We start from the raw sequence: 23,570 nt of genomic DNA, 5'->3' as shown, positions 1-23,570 counted from the left end.
CTAAACAAACGACCAGCCACTTGAAACCCAACCCATCAAAAACCCAACTATGCAGCTTCCACCTGAGGAACCGAGACGCAAAAAAAGAACTGAGCATCACAAACTCTCAAACCATACCCACCCCATGTAACTTGGAGTTACACTGGACAGTTTAACGTCATGCCCAGGACGAAAAGTTATAGAGAACACCAACATGACAAACCCTACACTTAAACCCTCTATATTTAATAAAAAACAATTCTGGACAGGAATCCTGTATTGCAGGGGTGCCCAAAAGGTACATCGTGATCTACCAGTAATCACAAAGGCTGTGCAGGTAGACCATATGGCATGCCCCTGTATATAATCTATCACTTGAATTAAGGTGACTTGACACCAGCTCAAATGTTGCACACAAACATCAGTAGCAAAAGTACAAAGTTATTGTGACAGTAATAATTGCTATAGTGTGTGTTCAGTAACAGGAATATTCCTGTCTCTCCAGCTCTTTAATAAATAGAAAAGGGTTTAATCAGGAGTTGTAGTAGCCACAGGATAATCTAAGCGGTGGATATTGCTCTTGTCTTCATGTCTTTATGTATGTAAATTGTCTTGTTGTTTGTGTCAAATGCGTGTATATGTGTTCTGCATATACTTGGCTGCTGTGTTGCAAGATAATGGGAGTTACTGATACTATGGGAGTGAATGGGAGTGAAAGGGAGGTACTGTTACTATGGGACTGATACTATGGGAGTGCATGGGAGTGGATGGGAGTGAATGGGAGGTATTGTTACTATGGGACTGATACTATTTGAGTGAATGGGAGTGAATGGGAGGTACTGTTACTATGGGACTGATACGATGAGAGTGAATGGGACTGAATGGGGTGTACTGTTACTATGTGACTGAATGGGAGTGAATAAAAGTGAATGGGAGTGAATGGGACTGAATGAGAGGTACCGTTACTATGGGACTGTCACTCCCATTCAGAGTGAAAGGGAGTGAATGGGAGGTACTGTTACTATGGGACTGTGTTTAACAAAAAACTGGAGAGACCGGGAGACCTCTGTTACTGAACAAACACTATAGCAATGATTTTGTCACAATATAGAGCTATTTAACACTGTTACTGAACACACACTATAGCAATGATTACTGTCACACTATAGAGCTATTTAACACTGTTACTTAACACACACTATAGCAATGATTACTGTCACACTATAGAGCTATTTAACACTGTTACTGAACACACACTATAGCAATGATTACTGTCACACTATAGAGCTATTTAACACTGTTACTGAACACACTATAGCAATGATTACTGTCACACTATAGAGCTATTTAACACTGTTACTGAACACACATTATAGCAATGATTACTGTCACACTATAGAGCTATTTAACACTGTTACTGAACACACACTCTATAGCAATGATTACTGTCACAATACAGAGCAATTTAATTTAGGTAACCAAATTGACCCCAATAGTAGATCTTTACACTCTCAATAGTTCAATTGTTGTTAAGCATCTGCTTAATTTCCAAAAAACTACACAATTAGAGAATGTAGAAGATTGCTACTTTTGATCCTTGGATTTTATAATGCTGATTGTAGCATAGCGATAGTGGTTAGTGACTGAGCTTTGTTAACATGAGTGCCCGGGATCGTTTCCCACCAATTTCAAAGAATGTTTGTTGCTTCGTGCCAATTTTCACAGAATGTTTGTCCTTTTACCTACCAGACAATACTCTTCTCACCTCTAGTCGATTATTTATTCAGCGTTTGAGCCACGGACCAACATTTGAGGCCATCTAGTCTCTCAGACCCATTTGAGCCACTGACCAGCATTGTGAGAGTCTATTAATGTGAAATGGTGGTCCGTGGCTCAAACATGTTATCACTTTTGAAGTTACTTGTTGTGTTTAGATATGTAAATACTACTCTTTAAAGCCGTGTTTCGGTAGTCGAGTGGGTACTGTCGACGGTTAGTAAACATTGAGGCCGGGCATAGTTGTTTATAAACCTTCGACACTAACCATTCGGCTACTGAAACACTGTTTTACAGTTTCGTACAAACATCATATATAAACATCATAACAAGTAACTTCAAGTGATAGACGTTTGAACACACAAACAACAACAGCGTTAAGTATTAAATAACATTTATCACTTACTTGCTCCGAAGACCGATGGTGACGTGGCACTTCCAAACAAACACTGACCAAACCTACCTCCACGCGTCTCTTCCGTATTTGAGGGCGGCGGCACTTCCTTCCGGTGTGAGGCCACGCCCGCGAGATTTAACCGGGAATCTATTGTAGTCATATTGTAGTCATATTGCCCCTACGTTACATCCGGGTCCCTTGGTCCCATCCGCTTCTAATGCAAAATAGCTACATATGAACGCGTGAATCTTTTTTTTTTTTTACAATAACGTTATTTGTCAGAAAGGAAGCCATTGAGGGTTAAAATGGGTCTTAATGCTTCCAACTCATATAACTGTCACCAACAACACTTTTAATGATATTACATGAAGCAGACAGCCCTGTGATGAAACCTTTAGCATTACACTGTGGTTAATACGTTTTTATTCACAATGGAATGTTATTGTACTCTTAATATATCATGGTGTAGCACAGCACAGTAGATTCATATTTCAATCGATCTGGGATGTTAAAATTGTGCAAAACTCTGTTCAATGAATGGCCTCTTCTGCTACATTAAAATTACTAAACATTAAACGTTACTTATACCTGTTATTGAGACTCCTATAGAGCATGTTGACATGGATAGCTTGGTTAGTAGTATCTCTGTTAGTTAATGCAGTTTGATTGATTCAATTAATAGCCTATTTTATTAGACAAAAATGTAGAACAGTAGTGTCATAGAGTGGAAAATGCCATTTGGTTTAATGTCACAGAATGCAGTGCCACGTAGAGCAGCATGATAAATGGTTAACTTTATAGTGTGTTCAAAAATGGCAGATCTGCAAGTTCAGTGTCTTGAATGAGATGTGCTGTGAGTTTGCATATCTGCTATTGTCCAGCATAGGACCGTTGCACAGTGAAGTATAGACAAGGCTTTAGGATTTATAAGTCGTTTTTAGAATATAATAGAATATTCACTCCAGTGAATAGCATTTATCCATTTAGATAACTTTTTGATGTTATTTAATTACTTATTTTTACACAGAAACATAATGTGTGTCTTTACAATAACTGTAATGTAATAATAATACTAATAATGTAATGTAATAATTATTAATTAAATAACCTTATTTTATTCTGAAGGCAACCGGATGTCTTAAATTAGCTAGCTCTCAGACAGGAAGTTCTAAATTAGCTCAAAAGACGGAGCCCTGAGGCTCCTGAGCGAGCGGAAACTTCCGGAAAGGGAGTGGGTGTGTGTGTGTGTGTGTGTGTGTGTGTGGTTGGAACATACCACTAGAGCTCCCCCTGCTGGCTACAGTGCACTGCAGCGCGCCTATTAATGTAGGCTACTATTAAACTGTAGTGCAGTGCACTAAATCTGAGTCAGTGAGTGCAGTGGTTCTCTGCAGTGGTTGGAGGGTCCCCAGATGACCGTGAAGTGACAATTCATTCAAGGACCTTTTAATACTAGAAATAGAAAATGTTCAAACATTGCAAATTATCAAATATGTAAGTTGGAATATCTTTTTTAAGTAGCCGATCTACAAGCTCACAACCAACGCCCTGCAGATATGCTATTTTCACTTCAGATTAATTAGAATAGAATGAATAAATAGTTACTAACCAATAAAAATTTATTATACATGGCAATAATAATGCTTAAACAAGAAAAAAACGAAGGAATTCAGGAGGAATTGAATCCTTTAGAAATTTCACAATTGTTTCATATAAGTTCCGAGATCATAACAAAACAATTTAAATTGTAAACAGAACAAATGGACTGGAAGAAAGAAACTGTTTCTTGATGACCAATTGACCATACACAACCAGCTTTCAGTCATGTCTTTTCCAGGCAGAATTCATAATACATTCTCCTTGATTAGCCTATATATTATTCCATAATACATTATTTTTTTCTTTTTTTATTGATAGATCACAGGTAGACAGGAAACAGGGAGAGAGCATGGGGGGGAAGACACACAGCAAAGTTTGTCGGGAACGGAACTCGAACCCCCGACACACTGTCATGCTTGAGTGTGATTATCATTTTTGTAACCAACAGTGGTGCTTTGTTTAGAGTTTGTTTAGACACATTAACAATAGCAGTGACAATGCACCATAAGTTGTCTCAAGCTTTGGTGTACATGTGAAGACAAAGGGACAGTGTTTATCCTTTTAGGACAAGACATTGGGTTCCATTATGCAATGCACAGTTGCTCAAACACAGAGCATCTTACAACAACATTTAATCTTGGATGGTTAATCACAATTACAGTATATGGGCCCAGGCCGTAGCGTAACGGTCTGGGCACCGGACTGGTAATCCAGTCGCAGTGTGCCGCGGGTTCGACTCCCGGACCCGACACGGCCCTCACTGCATGTCATCCCCCCATCTCTCTCCCGTTTCCTGTCAGCCTACTGTCTGTCCCTTCAAAAATCAATAAAAGGCGTAAGCCGCAAAAAAATATCTAAAAAAAAAAAAAAGTATATGGCTTCTCTGTGATGATTGCATGAGGTCTCATGACATTATGGACAGTGGGAGCTTCCTGCTTCCATCTGAGACACCTTGGGGAATGATTGGAGAAATAATTAATTGTAAAAATGTCATGGCTCAATTCAATTCAATTAAATTCTTGTAAGCAGGATGTAATAGAGTTTTTGCGCTAACACATAAACCTTGCCATTGCCACATCTATACCTGGTTATCGATAGACCTGAACTGCCAGGTCCATCGGGTGTTGTAGAGAAAAGGACGGAGGTCAAAGCGGTTGTCGTCAGGGCTGTAGCTTTCGGCGTGGTAGGCCGGTGTTAAAGTGGTCATCTTGTGGCGGTTCACAGAGTACATCCTGAAGAAGTGCTTCACCTTCTGGGCCACCTGGTATGCACACAGCAATGTTCCTTTGAGACACTACACCTTGACCAAAGTTGTAATTTACCACTTGCAAGCACTTGTCCCTTGTTTGAGCATGTTATTATATGCGAACATCTTCACAAATTTGAAAGATTTTATTATTTTATTTCTAAACGTGTTGTGAGCTGGTAGATGGGTTCTTTTTTTAGCTATTTGACAAAGTGACATACAAGGAAGTAGAGCATAGCAGTGGCCTGTTCGGCACCGGAACTGAAGTCAGGAGTCAGACTCCTTTTATTTTCTCCATAGACAACATTTTAAAGTGGGCCCTGATCGAGAAAAGGTCAGGAGCTGCTGTTTTAGGCAGCGGTGGCCGAACGGTTTACGGAGCGGTCTTGATACCGGAAGGTCGCCAGTTAGAATCCCCGGACCGGCACGTTAAAATTACCACCGTTGAAGTGCCCTTGAGCAAAGCATTGACCCCTACCATGAAATGTTCTATGAGCAGGGTGTGGCTGTAAACAAGCATCTCGAGCTTAGTCCACTTCTCTGGGTAAACAAAGAACTTTGCTTTGCTTTGCTTAGCTCTATAGGTTTTAAGAGTGGCATAGTTAAACATTTTACAGCAATATATTAATGGAATTTCTGCATAATTAGACACAAACTATATTCAAAGTCAAACGTATGACTATATGGGAGGCTATATAGAAGACCCTATTATTTAATCAGGTTTGGAAGATTTGCTATTCATGTGTGCAAAATCAGAAATATGTTGTTTGCATGAATCTCAGTTAATTAAATATTACAGAGGTAAAACCTAGGGAACCTTCAATAATTGTGTTCAATATGAACAGGGAGTTAGTGCATGGAAAATGCAATAAATCTTCCCTGTGACAATTACTGTCAAAGAAAACTAACACCAGACATTTCCTCAACAACAGAATGTGTGAAACCTGCCAAGCTGGTTCACTTTGCCACCCAAAGGAGTTCACGTGGTTTCCCCCATTTTCACAAACAGAGACGGAGGGTAACGGTCCGTGACTGAACACACTGACCTGCATGGGAGAGAGTATCTCCTTCCACATGTGAATGAGTTTGCAGTACATGCTATAAGGACCACACTTGGATATCTTCCTCAGGCGACCGATCACCGACAGCTCAGTGTAGGTCATACCCATGTCCGCCTGAAGGGGGTCGTTGAGGGAGTGTGTGTGTTGTGTATGTGTGTGTGTGTGTGTGTGTGTGTGTGTGTGTGTGTGTGTGTGTGTGTGTGTGTGTGTGAGAGAGAGTGGTGGGGAGGGTGTTGGACGGATAGAGATGCAAGGGGAGAGGAAAGATGAGAGTGTGGAGGGGACAAAGAAGGTTATGAAGAGAGAATTGGAAATGGATAGACAGAGGGAGACATACAGGGCACAAAATGGGAGAGCATGTTACAGATAGTCAAAACAGATCTGTGTTTTGTACAGGTTACTCCCTTGGGACTGACAGCAACGGTTCATTAGGTCCAAGGACACAGTGAAGAAGCTCAGCAACTTGCAGGTTGAGGAGACAGGACAAGCATAATGGTGAGTATGTGCAAAACATTAAGTATCATCAGGTCCTGCAACCATGTGCAAACAAGAGTTAAGTCGTTAAGTAAATTAAACCAAATTGTTTCCTGGCAGGAAGTTAAACTGCCAGCCTAACCTGGGCAGACAGATATATATATTAAAAAAACACCATCACATGAAGACCTGCAATCACCACAAACCAAAATCCTCTTTTACTTCAACAACAATAGCCCCTATATGGAGGATGTCAGTACGTAAGTATGGCTTTTTGTGATGATGGATAATGTTGTGCATTAGGGATGGAATTAGCAAACAAATTATGTTACATGGGTTGCCTCTGTGGACTTTAGGATGGACAGAGTCACAGAGAAGTCCATTATTGTTGATGAAGGAAATAAATGAGCATTTGCGCCTGTCGTAGACATGCGCAGAGCAAGTTCAGTCAGGGAACCTCAGTCAGCGCGCCGCCCGTTAATTGGGCCACCGCAGCATCAGGCTCTCATCCACATGATTCATTCAGCCAATCACACGCTCACCCCATCTCATACCGGCTACTTTAACTGAAGGTTTTGCATTCATCCTCCTGCTTGCTTGCTTGCTGCTGCTTATTGTATACTGTGCGCTGCTGTATACAAGTGCTCACCCACCTCCACCCCAGCTACCACCTGTCGTTTTGGATGTACTGTTTAGGTACGGGGGATTCAGAGTCCCTATGGTCGGGACTGATGCGCTTGACCTGAGTACCTAAAAAGCAGATCCAATACATCGCCAAACCATAATAAATATATTGCATTGATTATCTTATATTCAATAAATATATATATTACATCCTCCTTGAGTTGTCTGACTGAATTGACTATGCCGAAACATTTCCTTTGACATAACAAATCTGGCATAATCTGCATGTTAATATTTGCAGCTTCTCCATCTACAGTAGCGTGCCATTATTAGCAACTCCTTGCTAGCGGTGATAAGCTATGGCAACAAAACATGTGGAAAGCCTGTTTTCAATATACTGCTCAGTGTGAGTCAGGTCAGGTCTAGAGCCCAGCTCTGCAGTCTGCATCAGGTAATTTGCACACACACATACATGCACATTGCACACACAGATTTCTGCATCCTCTCTAGGCCTGATCCCTAGCCAAGTGTTGTTTTGAATGCGTGTTGATGAATCATTTCTGTCAACCGCACGATTATGAAATACCGGTTACCAGCCCGGCCCCGGCCCTATAGGTCAAAGCATACTGGGTTTTGACCCAGTCTTGTTCATCTCAGTGAGGCTTTTTCCTGGCTAAATAAAGGGTTGCAATAAATACTACTTAAATGATCATTCTCTCTACACAGCTACTGTAGCACTAGCTGTTGTGCCTCATTGTAGACTAGAGGAACAGCAGCTGCAGTGTGTCTCTAGTAGTACTACTGCCAGACAGATTTCACCTGAGAACAAACAAGCCAGCCACGATCAGACCGAGAGTTACAATAACAACAAGAGTGACCCTGGATTGAATCCAACCAGTTACAGTTCCATACTGTAGCACAGCTATGGTAGCAAACTCTAAATTCTCCTGTTCCCTCAAGATGACTGCAGAACCTCACCCCAATACCCTGGCCTAAGACACATGAATCATGATACAACCAGCTATTTAAACACAAATGAACAACAAAAGGAACTGTGGGGAAGCAAGAAGCTGGGAAATATTCACCAGCATGTTTAAAATACATTGTTTTAGTGTTCTGTGTTATTATACCTCATCAGTCTGGGACACCTGTCCGTCACTTAGTGGCTCCAGCTCAGCAGTGGGCGGAGCAGCCAGGATGCTGCAGAGGAAACCAGAAATCATGTCAAATGATAATATTTTGTACATTTATACTACACTAAGTGCTCTGTTAGGACAGTGGGAAAGAAAATCTAAGTTTTCTTTATATTCGGAAACACTGGCATTTTAGCAAATATTATAGGCCAGACTGCACCAATGCAACTACAGTAGTCGCAACTCCTTGCAACAAAACAGTTTTGCAACTGCCATTGGGGATAATGGTTGCAAGTAGTTGCATGTTGCAAGGAGTTGCATTGGTGTAGGATGATGAAATAGTGTACTTTAGTGTATTTTCTCTAAATCTTGAAATAGACATTATTGCGATTGTAGGCCGCAGTTTACTATGAAAACCTGCAAAACCTGTCAGTTACGCCTCGTGACATGCTCCATATATGGCCAATACAGAATTCATTCCATATGTTGATCTGACCTCATCTGACCTCATCAAACCCTGTACACTCAATACACTGCCCCTGCTGCCACCCTTAGATCTCCATCTATGTAGCTGACCTGTTCTGCCATTCCATATGTTGATCTGACCCCCCCCATGCCAAAGCGCCGGCGCTCGCCCAGCAGTCTGCCGTCACCCAGGCGGATGCGTGCACCTTGCGACCAAGCCCTTTCTCACCCTCAGGGCGTCTTACTGGTATGCATATTTCCATGATTTGTACTAGCAGCATGGATCACCAAAAAACAAAAAATTATAATAGGAAGCTGCTACCAATGTCTCAAAAACACTTTTAAATGTTGTTTGAGGGTTCAGTTAATGAGTAATACGAGAGTAATAATAGTATTAAAAAACATGGGACCCTTCCCTTTCAGCGAAAGACCACAGTGTTCTCCTGACTTCACCTTGTCAGGGCAGTGAGCTGGAAATGCTCCACACAGTAGAGTAGAAAGCTCTTGAGGTCTATCTTACTGACTCCTCCGATTGGGTTAATGTCAGCACTGGAACAGTCATACTTAGTGAAGTAGCCTGTGAGACTGAGAGGAGAGAAGGAAGGACCAAAAATGTGAAAGGAAAGAATGAAAAGAAGGATTGGTGTATATTTGATATTTGAAGACATGTTTTCTTTTAATAAACAGAGCTACAATCTGATAAAACTGCTCTCATTGACAGTGCAGAAACCTAACGTTACCTCTCATCCACGTTAGCTGAACCCAACACCAGCAGGCTTCCTGGCTTGCCCAGGGCCCAAAGACTCAACTGGGCAAACAGATAGGCTAAGATCATCCTGATACGAGCCTGAGTGGGGGAGCGTGCACGCACGCACACGCGTGCACGCACATACGCGCGCGCGCGCGCACACACACACACACACACACACACACACACACACACACACACACACACACACACACACACACACACACACCCTCACACACACACACACACACACACACACACACACAGGAAAGGCTGTTACTGAAACATTCAGCGGGAAAATTGTTAACTTGTTTGCAAACTATAAAGAAGAAAATTGTTAACTTGTTTGCAAACTACAAAGAAGAAAATTGATAACTTGTTTGCAAACTACAAAGAAGAAATACAAGCGAGCGAGAGAGAGAGGGAGAGAAACATGAAAGGCTTACCAACCTGCACATTCTGCAGTGCTAGGTTCTCCCTGAGGGTTCCACCGTTTGCACGGAACTGGGGCCACTTTCCCGTAACCATGGAAAATATACCCAGCATGGCTTTCACGGCCATATCTATATTGATATTCATATGGGTGCTGTAAAAACAAGAAACAATGGTTTTGACAATGTCAATAACATGAAATTAAGTTCTAGCTCCTCTAGTTCTTCAAGGATAGGTGAGAGTAAAGCAATGAAAGACGCTTGTGATACGCTTGTGAATCTAAACGAATAGCAATTTCAGTATTCATATGTCTCGTACAGTCCAATTCATATTTATGATCATGCACGTCTCTACCAAAGCCAGACAGGAAAACGTACACTACGTTTGTACACTAAAGGCCAAACCGCACCAACTGCACCAATGCAACTACTTGCAACAAAACACTTTGTAACCGTCATTGGAGACAATGCTTGCATTTGGGCTTAAACCCTAACCTAAGAGCAATCGAATCAGGTAACCATGAGAAATCTCTGGATTCTATGGATTAGAGCACATTTGTCTTCTGAACAGATAGCACGACTATGGAATGAAGTTAATTCAGGATAGAAAAGCATTCCCATTCTTTCCCAGCAAGCCAAATTAAGTCATGATGACGTTATGATGTCCTCCGGTGACTCCGGTGACATTCAGGACTAGGCCAGATCACAGCCCATATGGGGATGATCTTTACGTCATTTTCAGGACGTCATCAGCAGTTGAAATAATATACCGTAACTAATTCTAATCTGACTAAATTATATGACTTAAATTGATCTGGCCTCGATCGGACTCTCTCCGTTTTAGTGGGCAGAATTTATGTTGGTTGAAATCAGGTGATATTCTGGGCCATCTGACTAGTCTTGGTTTGACTTGATCTGGCCCCAAAAGAAACGTCACTAATTCGTCCAGGTCCTGACCATGCTTGCTGGGTTTGGTCCACAAATACACTCTTTCTTTTATAGTCAACATTCACATTTTGTAAATTTTTGTGGTCTCTCTGTTCACTTCATATTATGCTGATAGGGCTGCTGCAGACCTGATGAAGAACGTGTATGAATTCTGAAATTAAGTACCGTTAAATTCAGTTCCTAATCTTTGTTAATGCATTTTGCATGCCCCAAATACAGTAATGTATGGCTTATACGTGCCTTGCCATAGCTACCCAAAGCCAAAACTGGATACTGCCAGGTTAACACCATCCCTACGTACCTGCCAATCTGACTGGCCAGTTCCTTGGCAGCGTTGCGCGTGCCCTCTGACGAGTTCTCGCTGGCCATGTAGCAGGTGGTGAGGACTCGAGCACACAGCTCTCTGGGTTCCTCGGGACTGTAGGACACATCTCCAACCACTCTGCGTACATCCTCCAGTACCTGACTGTCTGATGGACAGGGACGAAACACACAGATGGAGGAGGGAGGGAGGCAAAGAGGTATCTTACATGGGTCTTGCATTCAGTCTGAGTAAAGCCTGTGATAGAACTGGTACTTACTGCCGTCACGTACAGCCCGGCAGACCAGCACACACATGGAGTAGACCAGAGAGGCCGAAGAGGAGCTGTCTACACCTCCACTTAAAGGCAACAGAAACCCACCCTGGAACAGAACGCGCAACACGTACAACCACTAAAGACGACGATTAAACATTTCAATTTTCCTATTGGAAGGTTAAATGTGTAACAATGAGATGTTGTATTAAAAAGATTACAAATGCAATTTGACCAACCAATCTGTAAGATTCGTCTTTAAGCTCATTAGACTCAGTTTGCCCCGCCCAAAAGAAATCAACGTTGGGTTAAGTCATATTACATTATTCACATGATTTAATAAGCTCTCCACAGTACATGATTTAATAAGCTTTCCACAGAATGCAAGAGCATTCCATTCTTCTGACTCCCAACCCCTCCTCACCTCACCTGCATAGTGACTGAATTCTGTATTTTTCTAAACCTTACAGGCTTACACTATTCAACTGTGGCTATAGGGGTATGGAGAGATCCCCAGCGCTGACATGCCTGTGCATTTCAGTTGTGTGCTGGAGAATACAGCGTGACTGGTTTCATATATACAGTGTCCACTCCATCAGCACAGCCAAAGTGCCCTTGAGCAAGGTACTGAACTCAAAGAGAAATTGATCCCCCTTTCTTCTTTTCCTAGGTCTCACCTGCCCGCTCCTCCTGAGGTAGTCCCACAGCCAGCAGGCAGGTCCTAGACTGGGAGGCACAACAGAATTAACACAGTAAAACCAGGTTATTACCATGATGACATTAACATTAAATTGTTAACATTACCTGATTATTTTCAGTAGCACATTTTAGGCATTGTAGAGCAGATGCTCTTATGCAGAGAGATGTACAAAGTACAAGGTCTGAATAAGTGGGCAGAAACCGTGTAACACAATGCAGGGTAAGTGGTTGAGTAATGAGTGTTTAGAGTGCAGAGAAAACAAGTATGTGCTACACAATATAACTAGGATAGCAGGTGGACATCAAACCGATCATTACATAATGAACATACCTTCAACATAACATACTGTGCTTAGCGTCTGTGAACAACCAAACAGTATACAAGTGTACAAAGAAGGAGTGATAGGGTACTGTACGTAAACACAGACATTGTAAATTCTTGTTGACAAGTGAAGCTTCCTACAAAGTGTCTACCATAGTTTGAACTCCTCACACATAAACCTTGATTCAACTTTCTTGTTTTATTCTCTGCAACCAGACTATATTAGATTAGATATTCAATGTCCTTGGGACAAGAAGAATTTCAGCACATAAACTAGCAGTGAGAACTCCTTTTGTCACATGTCACATAGCATTAGTTGGTGTTCTGTAAGGTAATTCTGTAAGGTAATACTAAGTAATAATGTAATAATGTGGACTCTGTGTTACACCATGGTTTAATGTACAGAAGAAACAGGATGAGTTAACCAGTGAGGCAGATATGTTTTCTTAGGCTATGAAGATGTTTTCTCCTATCGTAGACAATGAAGCCAAAGACAGTTGGGGGAGTGAAATGAATGTCACACAGAAGCGATTAATGTTTAAGTGGATTCATTATGCAACCTTTCAGTCTGCCTTTATCGCCTCATCTATTTTTGATTCCAGTAAGCCTGACAGTGGCTGAGGACAATACTATAGCCTTCAATCTAGATAAAAGATGGCCACATTTCCCCGGTACTCACAAACGTTATCTCCTTTCGACTGTAGGAACCGAGCTCCAACTTGGTTGTTACACATGCACCATGTTTAAATCGACAGACAGAAGATTGAAAGGGACACATTTTTGCAGAAGACAGTTTATGACCTGTGTGAATGAGTGAGGCAACTGTTTTAGGCAGTAAGGGATAGCTCACCCAAAAAGAATATTATTTTAATTTCTATTGATTACCCATCCCATGAAGCCTTGAATTCAAGAAGCCTTGACTCAAAGATACTCTGCCGGTTATCATATTATTGGCTTAGGAATTTCGGGAAATAAATAAATATAAATCACACTTGAAGTGAGTGGCACGAGATGTATTTATATTGACTCACATGATGTCACATTATGTTTACTGCTGTAACCAAACAATAAAAGTCCATAGACTTGGCTGCCACTCTGTTGGTTAAAAGTGATCTAAACAATAAAAGTCCATAGACTTGGCTACTAGCGCCCCTCAAAAATATCCATGAATTCAAGGCTCCATGGGCTGGGTAATATAATCGATAGAAGAAAAGTCATTGTGGGGGTGAACTCTACCTCATGAAGGGTTTATATGCAGGGTGAAATGCTTCATATAAAAACCTTTGTTCTATAATGGATTATGATTTGTGGCAGTAGGTAGTGTTCATGACCAGTGAGCTGTGAGAATGTGTTTTATAATGTCCCAATTGAAAAACATAGCAGTTGTAAACGATGTACCACTCAGGAGGTACAAGCGTTGGAGGAGGAGATGGTGACGGCAAATGAATGCATTAAAAACTGAAGCTGAATCCTGAATGAATCCTGTGTTCTGTCGCTAAGGGTTTTGCTGTGTGTTTGCGCGTGTGCAAAAAAACCTCAAGTAATCTACTGTAATTCCTCTGGCAACAAGTAAATGTCCAACCTGATCTCTTCCTCTGGTGTGTGGAACTGCCATGATATTGGTTGGTGAGCGGGGAGGTAGATATCATCGTCACAGGACAAACAGAAGTCAACTTTGACCCTGTGACATGGCTGGTGCTCACTGTCCTGTTAGAGGACAGATGAGTGGGAGACAGAAACAGAGCGAGATAGTCAGTGAAACATGCATGCAGGTGGTGTCATTTCTGAACACAAACTGAAAGCTTTTCAACCCATCACCACAATACACAGAGGAAATCACTGTGGTTTCCAAGCAAGTTCCTGAAGAGAGCACAATACAATAGAGAACCAAGCGGCCATGTGCTCGTGTGCTGTGTGCAACAGTATGACATGTGAGAGCTAAATATCAAGCATGCTATTTTTGTCTGGTCAGTTCTTACAGTAGAGGCCTGCAACAGGTAAACATAATGCAGGCCCCTCTGCATGAATGCAAGCATACAATATGTGCACCCACCCATTCATACACAAATATTCATACACAAATACTGTACTGCACATGCACACACAAACTCACTCACTCACTCACTCACTCACTCACTCACTCACTACATAAGCATGCCATTAATTTGAAATAACGAGTACATACAGTACACTACAGTACAGTACAGGACTGGACGGAATGATTCCATTTACACAGAGATGTTAATATGTTGGAACATTTTTTACTGTGTGCTCTCTTTCAAGTATTAGTGGGAGAGAAGACAAATTAAATTCCAGTCCAGCAAAGCTATATCCTATCCACACACTATTATTTATTTTTCCTGATGATGAATATATCATTTAAAAATATAAATATTTAATAGTGGGTATAATTTGAATGCCACAGTATACAGAAATACTGTAACATTCATCAGTTTGTCATGCATGGCCGTTTTCATGCATTCATAACTTTTCAAATCAACACAGGTTTCTTTTCAGATCTTGAAGAGTCAAAGATTTTTCTGATCAAAGGGAACAAAGGGAATCTACCAACGCACGCCTCAAGCCTGTTTTGGATCATCTTCTCGGCCATGACTGAGATTGTCAGCCAGGCCCGGCGCCAGGATGAAATGACAGAGGGGGCAAGTATTGGACATGAAGACAATGCGCCACATTTTCCATATCTATAGAGGGCTTTCAAGCAATGGAATTTAATTGAATGCCTGGAAATGTACCATTGTTTTGTCTGTAACTATTTGATCTAAGGGGGCAAAGAGGTTGATTTAGGGGGGCAAACACCCCCTTTGCCCCCCCGAGACGACGAGCACAGTGAGAGTATTTGTCCAACACCGTCCTGCTTGCAAAAGGCTCTCAGCCGTGCAGGTAGACTAGGGTTCTCGACGTTTTTTGACCGGGGACCCCCGGGACTGCGAGTGAATATATGGATGGGTGGACGATGTTGCTCTGCTCGCATCAGTGCGGATGAGGTGTTATGTGCGCGGTTATGTGTGATTGACATCATAATAAAACAGATCAAGTGATCCTGGTTACTCTGGACTGGAGGTCAAATCTCACCATATGAGGCTGGCACACCTCTCCTCTGTAACTACGTACATCCTCTAGGTCCAGGGTGGCCGTTACAACCTCCTGTATGACGCACGCACACGCATATGCACCCACCCACACACACACACACACACACACACACACACACACACACACTTGTTACTGTCGAGGATTCAAGCGTTTCAGTCCTCAGACCTACATCAGGCTAATACTCATCATAATGGACCACTCCTCGTCCATACCACATCGTCCATGGAGAACTGTGCGCCGCGTGCCACGATATCGCCATTGATAGCCACCATGGCACAGCCATCATAATAAACACGGTCCCCGTCGCAGCCCTTCTGGTTGGCATAGAGGTAGATCCCCCCACTCTGAAAAACAAACATGAGATAAGCAGTCAATGGCATGCCGTTCTACAGATTAAATGCTTTGGCCGTTTGTAATGTATTACTCCAATTTTCCAATTACTCATTTTACACGTCGCTCACTTTAAATATAGTTTTTTGAAGATTACACAAAGCAGAGAACATGTGTGGCTAAATCTAATTGCATAAAAAAATGCCAAATAAAGTAGTGCTGTTCATATGAACAATGGCTGAACGCTCAACACATTAACCCATTCTGACCTGAGATCAGATTCATACGAGGTTCCCACTGGACACACACTGGTCTGATTAACCCAATCTGACCTGAGATCAGATTCTAAAAAATGTCAGTCGCTCTTCGATTTTTCAAAAATAGCAGACCTACAAGCTTGTATCGCGCCACTCGGTGGCGCGATATGAGCTTGTAGATCTGCTATTTTTCAATAGCTAAAGCATAACATGATGCCGACACCAAAATGGGTGCCCGGTCAGAATGGGTTAAATCCCACTCTAACTTTCAGTGTGGGACTTATGAAGCAAACATTAGTCGCAGCAGAAGTGACTTTGCCATCTCTACTGGCCCATACAGGACTATGGTTTCCCCTCACTGTATAATGTATCTTTTCCCTTTTTTGCTTCCTATATGATGAATTCCTGTTCTGTTCTTTAGCTACATAGAAATGTCTATTTGTATGTCTCTAAATGTTTGTATGTCTCTAAATGTTTTGATGAATTGAACAATGTGGACCCTGTTGTAAACAAGTGTAATGCTTAATTGGGTCGTCCACTCACAGTTAACAGTCTTTGTATTGAGTTTGTGCTTAAAATGTACTGTAAATTCTACAAACTGTTAATAAATATTTCAATCAATCAATCAAATGGAAACTAGCTGACAAATTGTCTTTCCCCCCCCCCCAAGTAGACTACCAATTGGTCTGCCAATATGATAATTATTATTTCTGTAGTTCCTTTTTTTACCCACTTCTCCATTTACAACTTACATTTGGGGGAGTGACATTTGCAGCATTTAGTTTTTGTTTTATACTTTTTGACATCTCTGACTTATGTAGTGAGAAATGTAAATAGAGTCGCAGCAATGTCTCCCTTATTCTTACAGCCAGCTATTCAGACTGCCTACCTTTTCTCAGACTGGCTTCTGATATTGAAATGCAATACATTCGATTACCATTCTTGTTTTAAATGTTGTTTATGTTTCACACTGATCACCCGGGAACAGGTCAGACAGTGATCACATGATTAAGGAAAATAAATAAATATTCATGTTCATTCATTTTTTTTTCTTTTTTTTTAAATGTTTATGCATATATATGTATATGTATGTATATGTATATGTATATGTATATGTATATGTATATGTATATGTATATGTATATGTATGTATATATATATATATATATATATATATATATATATATTATTATTTTTGCTCTTACTGTAAAGCACTTTGAACTGCACTCGCTGCCTGAAAAATGTGCTATATAAATAAAGATTGATTGATTGATTGATGTGTAGCCTTTCTGAGAGAGGAATTATCTACGACTATGTATACAGAACAATTTATTATATCTATATATATTAACTGTATCAGTAATGTATTTGTGTAATTTGCAACCGAAGGATAGATCAACAGTTATTGAGCTTGGCTTGTGTTGTGTCCCACCAGATCCCGAAATGCTTGTAAACACCAAACAAATTATTATTGAATCTACATCAGAGCCTGATCTGTTTCTCTTGCCAATTGTGAGCCATTAAAAACTGAATAGAAATAATAGTCAAGTAGAAGATGGGACAGAAACTAAATATGCAATGACTGTAAATCCTATGAAAGAAAACAATGATGCCATCTGGTGGTTACTAGCGTAAACTACCTGTGTAGGATGACTGTATATTGTGTACCTTGTTGGTGGCTGATTTAATCATGTTGACTCTAAGGTCAGCCTTGCGTAGCTCATGGTGGCTGGCTGAGGAGTTGGTGATGATTTCGACCCCATCCAGCCCCATGTGTATATGAGGGCTAAGGGAGCAGAGATAACACAACTCTATTTTATTACAGTGAAACAAGAGTCTCAATATTTGCCATTGACAATGAAAGGAGTAATTAGATCAAATGTCTTCCAAATATTACGTAAATTAAACCAACCAATCACATAAATTCAGTTGTTCATGAAATTATGTATGAATTAATGTATTAACGATACGAGTGCCCCTCACTTCACACGGGTGTGATTTTTATTATTAATATAGGGGGGGAAAGTTATATGTAATATATACATTACTCTTGATTCCAAGTAATAAGTAATATAATATTACTTTTTAAAGGGGTAATACATAAAAGGAGTGATATGTAATATGTAGGAGTAACATATTAGTCTCCTGAGTGATCAACTAAACACTACATAGTAATGGGACTCTGACATAAATCAATGGTATTTTAACCCATCAACAATAAAAGGAATAAAATAGAATAATACTCTTATACTTATCTATACACTACCTTCTAGGACTCCATAGCTCTTGACATATCTCACTCCCAATGCAGGTGTCCTTGGTAGAAAGAACGCAGTAACCAAAGGGAACAGTATCCTTGAGGACACAAGATTTCAGTTTCAAATCATTATCAGTTAATTACCCATCCTTTGTAATGTGAAAATTAACGGTCTAACCAACCATCTTTAAAACAATTAACCACTAGCATTTATGTTCTGGGGATAACGTTCGTTGTAATGTGACGAGTTGTAAGCTTGTAGATCGGCTATTTTTGACGAAGAGATTTGGTAACTGGGATTAAATTTTATAGTTTAAGTGATTAAAACCCCAGGTCTTACCTGTCCTGTCACCTCCTGAATCATTCTGGGCAGGAAATACTCCTCTACACATCTAGAGTAAAAAAAAGAAAATGGGACAATATCCTTACTAACCAATCATGTTAAAGATTTTCTTGGGGGACACCCAACAAATGTGTCTGTCAAAGACCAATTTGGACGATAAAGAATAATAAAAAATAAAAAATAAATCAAGAGTTTTAGAACACACCTACACATCTACAATGGGTTATTCTCTACACAGTTTAAAAGTAAATGTCAATATGTAAAAAGAATATCAGTATATTATCAATATCGGTAGTTGATATATATGGCAATACTGGTATCTGTCAATGGCCAATCTTGACTAATGTCACTGATGACATTAGTCATCAGTGACATTAGTACAGATAAATCTGTACTAATGTACAGATTTACATCTGATGCAATCTTGTGAGGACCAACCTGACTGGGTTCCACGGTGAAAACCAGCGCAACTCCCTGTAGTTCCCAGTGTTGGCCATGTGCATTTTTGGTCTTATGAGTAGTATCTTCCTTTAGAATGGAAGCAGAATAAGACAAATTAGTTTAGTTATTATAGTTCACTCGTACTGTACAGACCACGCTGTGGCTTTCAAACCGAACATCGTTTAAGATTATTTATTTAAAAGAGGAGATTAACCTGTCAGGATAAATATATTGGTTTTGCATGGATTGGGTAGGCAGTGGGGAGGAGGGAAGCGGGGTAGGGAGGAAGAGTAGGAATGAGGGAGGGGGTGGGGATGAGGATGAGGATGAAGGGGCGATAATGTAAGGATGTGATGAATAACAACTAATTCTAGCAAACTGTTGTCACTGCAGTTTGCACAGCCATAAACAACACAATTTAGTTGTATTGTATGATCTACCGGTATATTGATTTAAATCATTCATGTTGATTAGGTACCATAGGCTGTGAAATTAGTATTGGCTTGAATGGGTTCAAAAGGTGGGCTAAATTTATTTCACAGAAGGTAAGTTTATTACTGTATTTGTCTTCAAAATGTCAGCCCTTATATCCATTCCAGGTAGGAGATATACATCATAACTAACGTATGGTTTGCTAACATACCTGTTAAGGAACAGCACTCGACAGTTGTAACGCACATTATGATGCATGATGGGCCTGAGGGTCATAATAACAGAAGGAAATAATCAGGTACAGGAACAGACAAACAAACAATTTCATCGTGAATTCAGCGATATACCCATGAGAAAGACTCATTCTTGTTTAGATGATGGGTGGTATCATTGATTTTGTAGTTATAGCAGGACATATAAATAATGAGTTTAGCATTATATAAACGCTGTCCAATTGTTCATTATGAACCAAATATATCAAATTGATCATAGAGGGACACTTTAACTACTGTTAAGCATCAAACTATACTGCATACTTTATCATAGAATAAACTTTCAAATATTGAGGTAAAGGATTTTGACTGCATAAGTCTGTTAGATGTTTGACGCAAGGATATACTAACATTCCCACATCACAGATGATGCCCTGGGTGACCGGAGATTCCAGAAGTTTCCTGAGCACCTGGAAACTGTGGAGCAATGTGTCCGACTCATAGAAGTGATCTGCACAGCCATAGCCACTAAGGAAGATGGATGAGAAGACAGAGAAGGAAAGAAATCCAGGAGATAAGAAGTAGAATGATAGTTAGGTTTGTGAGGGTCAGGTCAGGTGGTTTGTTGAAAAACCTTTCTGTTAGTATTAATATAATTAATCACGGTATAGACAAAAGCCTCATGAAGAGACGTTTAATGTCGTCATCATCATCATCAGGTATGGCAACTTTAAATGGTTGGAAAACAATTAAACAACAGAGACACGTGTGACATCACATAAGGCACAAGAGGCTCAGCAAATTCCCCATATTTACTCAGCAGGTTTTACTTCATATTTCACAGGCCTGTCCAATGCTCCATCTTGCTACAGAGCTCAGACAACCTTCTCTCAGGTAATGTCTCTGTACTTTGCACAAAATGAGAGGGCAGTATGTAATATTATGAATGATTTAACTGATATGTGGTGCAATCGGACCGTGGCACCTAGGTCCCCTTTATAAGTGACACCAACTTCCTCATTGTTCAGATTTACGCTGAGGAAGGCCTCCGGGCCGAAACGTCTGTGTGTTTGCTTGCTGTTGGGGGAAATAAATAAGAATCCTATTGGATACAATGTGAGTGCTGGTATTCTTTTCTATGGACTGTTAACTACCAGAACCATGCATCCCATAGATTATTACCTTGAACTACTCAACTGAGTGCTTGCTTCTTCTCCTTTCTTCAAGTACTTAGTTCTGTTTTCATTAGCTTGCCACTTTTTAGCTTGGGCAAGGTGAAACCTCGTCAGGGAACATTCTAAAATAATTTGTTATTTTGTTGCGACTGTAGGTCGCAGATTACTATGAAAACTTGCAAAACCCGCCCATCAGTCCGACTCCATATATGGTTGGCAGAATACACTCCCTGGATGCCAACGATGAACCTCTGCCCCAAAATTTCAGCCTGTTATAGCGCCACGAGGGGACAGACCTGTCCAAAAATCCCGCAAACTGTTACACACTATCTCTATAGTCCTGTGTTCATCTGTCCGATATTTCATCCTAATTGGCTAACATTGACTTTCAAAATTTGCAGGGTTGGCCCTTTTGAAACAAAAAGCCTCAAATCATGAACGCAGCGTGCAATTTACATGAAATCTTTCACAGACTTTCCTACTAGGCTGAGGAATATATCCCACCCTTGCCTTTTCACATTGGCCCGTTATAGCGCCACCAACAGGTGGATTTTAGCCAAACACATTTTTGGAACAAAATGCCTCAAATCATCCAATTGCCATCAATGGTGTAAGAACAAATGGCACCCTTTTCACATTGGCCTATTATAGCGCCACCAGGAGGCCACAACCTTGTTATGTACGTTGCAACTGTCCTGCTGCTACCCAGAACAGGCCTCCCTCGTAAAAGAGATCTCAATGGGATTTTCACCTGTCTACAAGGTAGACAATTTCCATGTACTGGCAGCAGCTTTAAAAAAGGAGGACCCTGTTATAATAGGGGGAAACTAAAATTTACTAAATTATAACACAATTATAACAAAATTATACCAATAATATAAAAATCACACCAGTATGAAATGAGGAGTGCTAATATATTAAAGTCTAACTCATGTTGATTAGGTGATGTAATGGTGATGTAAAACAAACAGTGCCAACACACACATTCAACGCCATTAACAATAAAGAGACAATATGATGTAATAAGGCAGATTATGACGTAGATTTTCCGTTCATTGTCAACGGCGTTTACAAAACAAACATTGAACTAAAGACAAACATTAACCCTGTGTATAGGAGGGGCTGGCGCCCCTCAAAAATTATACAAAATACAAAATGACATGTTCCAGTCATACCAGATTTCCAGCTCTGGCCCCAGTCTGTATTTAGCTCCATTAGACTTGGCAGTCTCAATACCTGGAGAGGAAACACAATAGATCAATTGACATCTCAAATGGTCTGAGTTCATTGTCATAATAGCATAATCTACTAGAAATACCTACTGCCTGTAGGTGGAAGCAAAGGGGTGAGGTGGGTGTCTTCATGTCCCTCATTTATTTATTTAGATATAAGATATTCAATAATACATTTAATAATAATAATAATAATTAAAATAATAATAATAATAATATCAATAATCCAGTCCCTAACTCTGGAGAGCACAGCTCGTACAGCCGTGATGCCATCCCTGTGTCCTTTTCAAATGATAAAGCCATGTAGCCTTAATAGATCTGGTCAGGTCCATTACAAGGGAAAGAGAACGCTATGTTAAGAATTCAAATAGCTATAGTTGTTATGACATGTCTTACTTACTTTTCAGGATTCTCTCAAAGTTCCCGTCAAAGTCTAAAGCCCACTGGTTCAGCGAACAAGTAGCAAGAGTGACTTTACGCCCCATCGCTATTCACTGACACAACTTCACAACAGATTCAACCGAACGTAAAATATACAGTTATCCACGTGTGTGCAGGAATGACATAAACAGAACAGATAAACAGACACAACAATCTATCAATGCCAAACAAGGCAGCGTCTAGTGAACAGATCTAATGAACAGATTTAAGGCTTCCGGTGGACGATCTCTTCAAAATAAGAGTACCCTCTAGAGTATTGAAAAAAAGTTTAATTTGCACATTAAAACTACAAATTAAGCATTTAAATGATGCTATATGATGCTATAAGACACACATTATGTTTCTGTGTAAAAATAAGTAATTAAATCATTATAATAATAATAATAAAGTTATCTAAATGGATAAATGCTATTCACTGGAGTGCATGGACTTTATAAAGTGGACACTGGACAAAAGACGGCTCCGCGAGGCAACTATCTGGACATACCCACGCGTTCGGGGAGATGTCCTGTACCACACCCCACTCTCCGCTAAGCGGGAGAGGTGTAAAATTCACAGCAGCAGACCTTCTACTGGGGTCAAGGCTGACAAAAAGTACCGTTTCCGGACCCAGAATGGACACTGGACAAAAGACGGCTCCGCGAGGCAACTATCTGGACATACCCACGCGTTCGGGGAGATGTCCTCTACCACACCCCACTCTCCGCTAAGCGGGAGAGGTGTAAAATTCACAGCAGCAGCCCTTCTACTGTGGTCAAGGCTGACAAAAAGTACCGTTTCCGGACCCAGAATGGACACTGGACAAAGAGGCCTCGGCGAGGCAACTATCTGGACATACCCACACGTTCGGGGAGATGTC

The 23,570-nt window shown here is 40.6% G+C and overlaps 1 protein-coding gene across 1 annotated transcript; it reads right to left on the bottom strand.

The window, feature by feature from the left end:
• Positions 1-3,757: 3,757 nt before the first annotated feature.
• On the bottom strand, positions 3,758-22,803 carry LOC310855037 (glutamine-dependent NAD(+) synthetase-like). Its single transcript, XM_083759881.1, has 21 exons — positions 22,671-22,803; positions 22,214-22,274; positions 20,275-20,391; positions 19,863-19,916; positions 19,217-19,306; positions 18,776-18,827; positions 18,445-18,533; positions 17,847-17,964; positions 15,804-15,935; positions 15,571-15,642; positions 14,060-14,184; positions 12,134-12,182; positions 11,463-11,565; positions 11,183-11,351; positions 9,953-10,088; positions 9,495-9,601; positions 9,208-9,339; positions 8,287-8,356; positions 6,044-6,172; positions 4,836-5,012; positions 3,758-4,702 (listed from the first exon to the last, which is right to left on the bottom strand). Exons 1-21 carry the CDS (start codon positions 22,753-22,755, stop codon positions 4,664-4,666), a joined length of 2,106 nt encoding a protein of 701 aa, XP_083616007.1. The 5' UTR covers positions 22,756-22,803; the 3' UTR covers positions 3,758-4,663.
• Between the last annotated feature and the right edge of the window lie 767 nt (positions 22,804-23,570).

The sequence above is a fragment of the Protomyctophum parallelum genome, assembly GCF_964188405.1.
Source record: "Protomyctophum parallelum genome assembly, chromosome: 2".
Lineage (NCBI taxonomy): Eukaryota > Metazoa > Chordata > Actinopteri > Myctophiformes > Myctophidae > Protomyctophum > Protomyctophum parallelum.
Note: the sequence above shows the minus strand (reverse complement) of the source record. Positions and strands in the feature narration are given on the sequence as shown.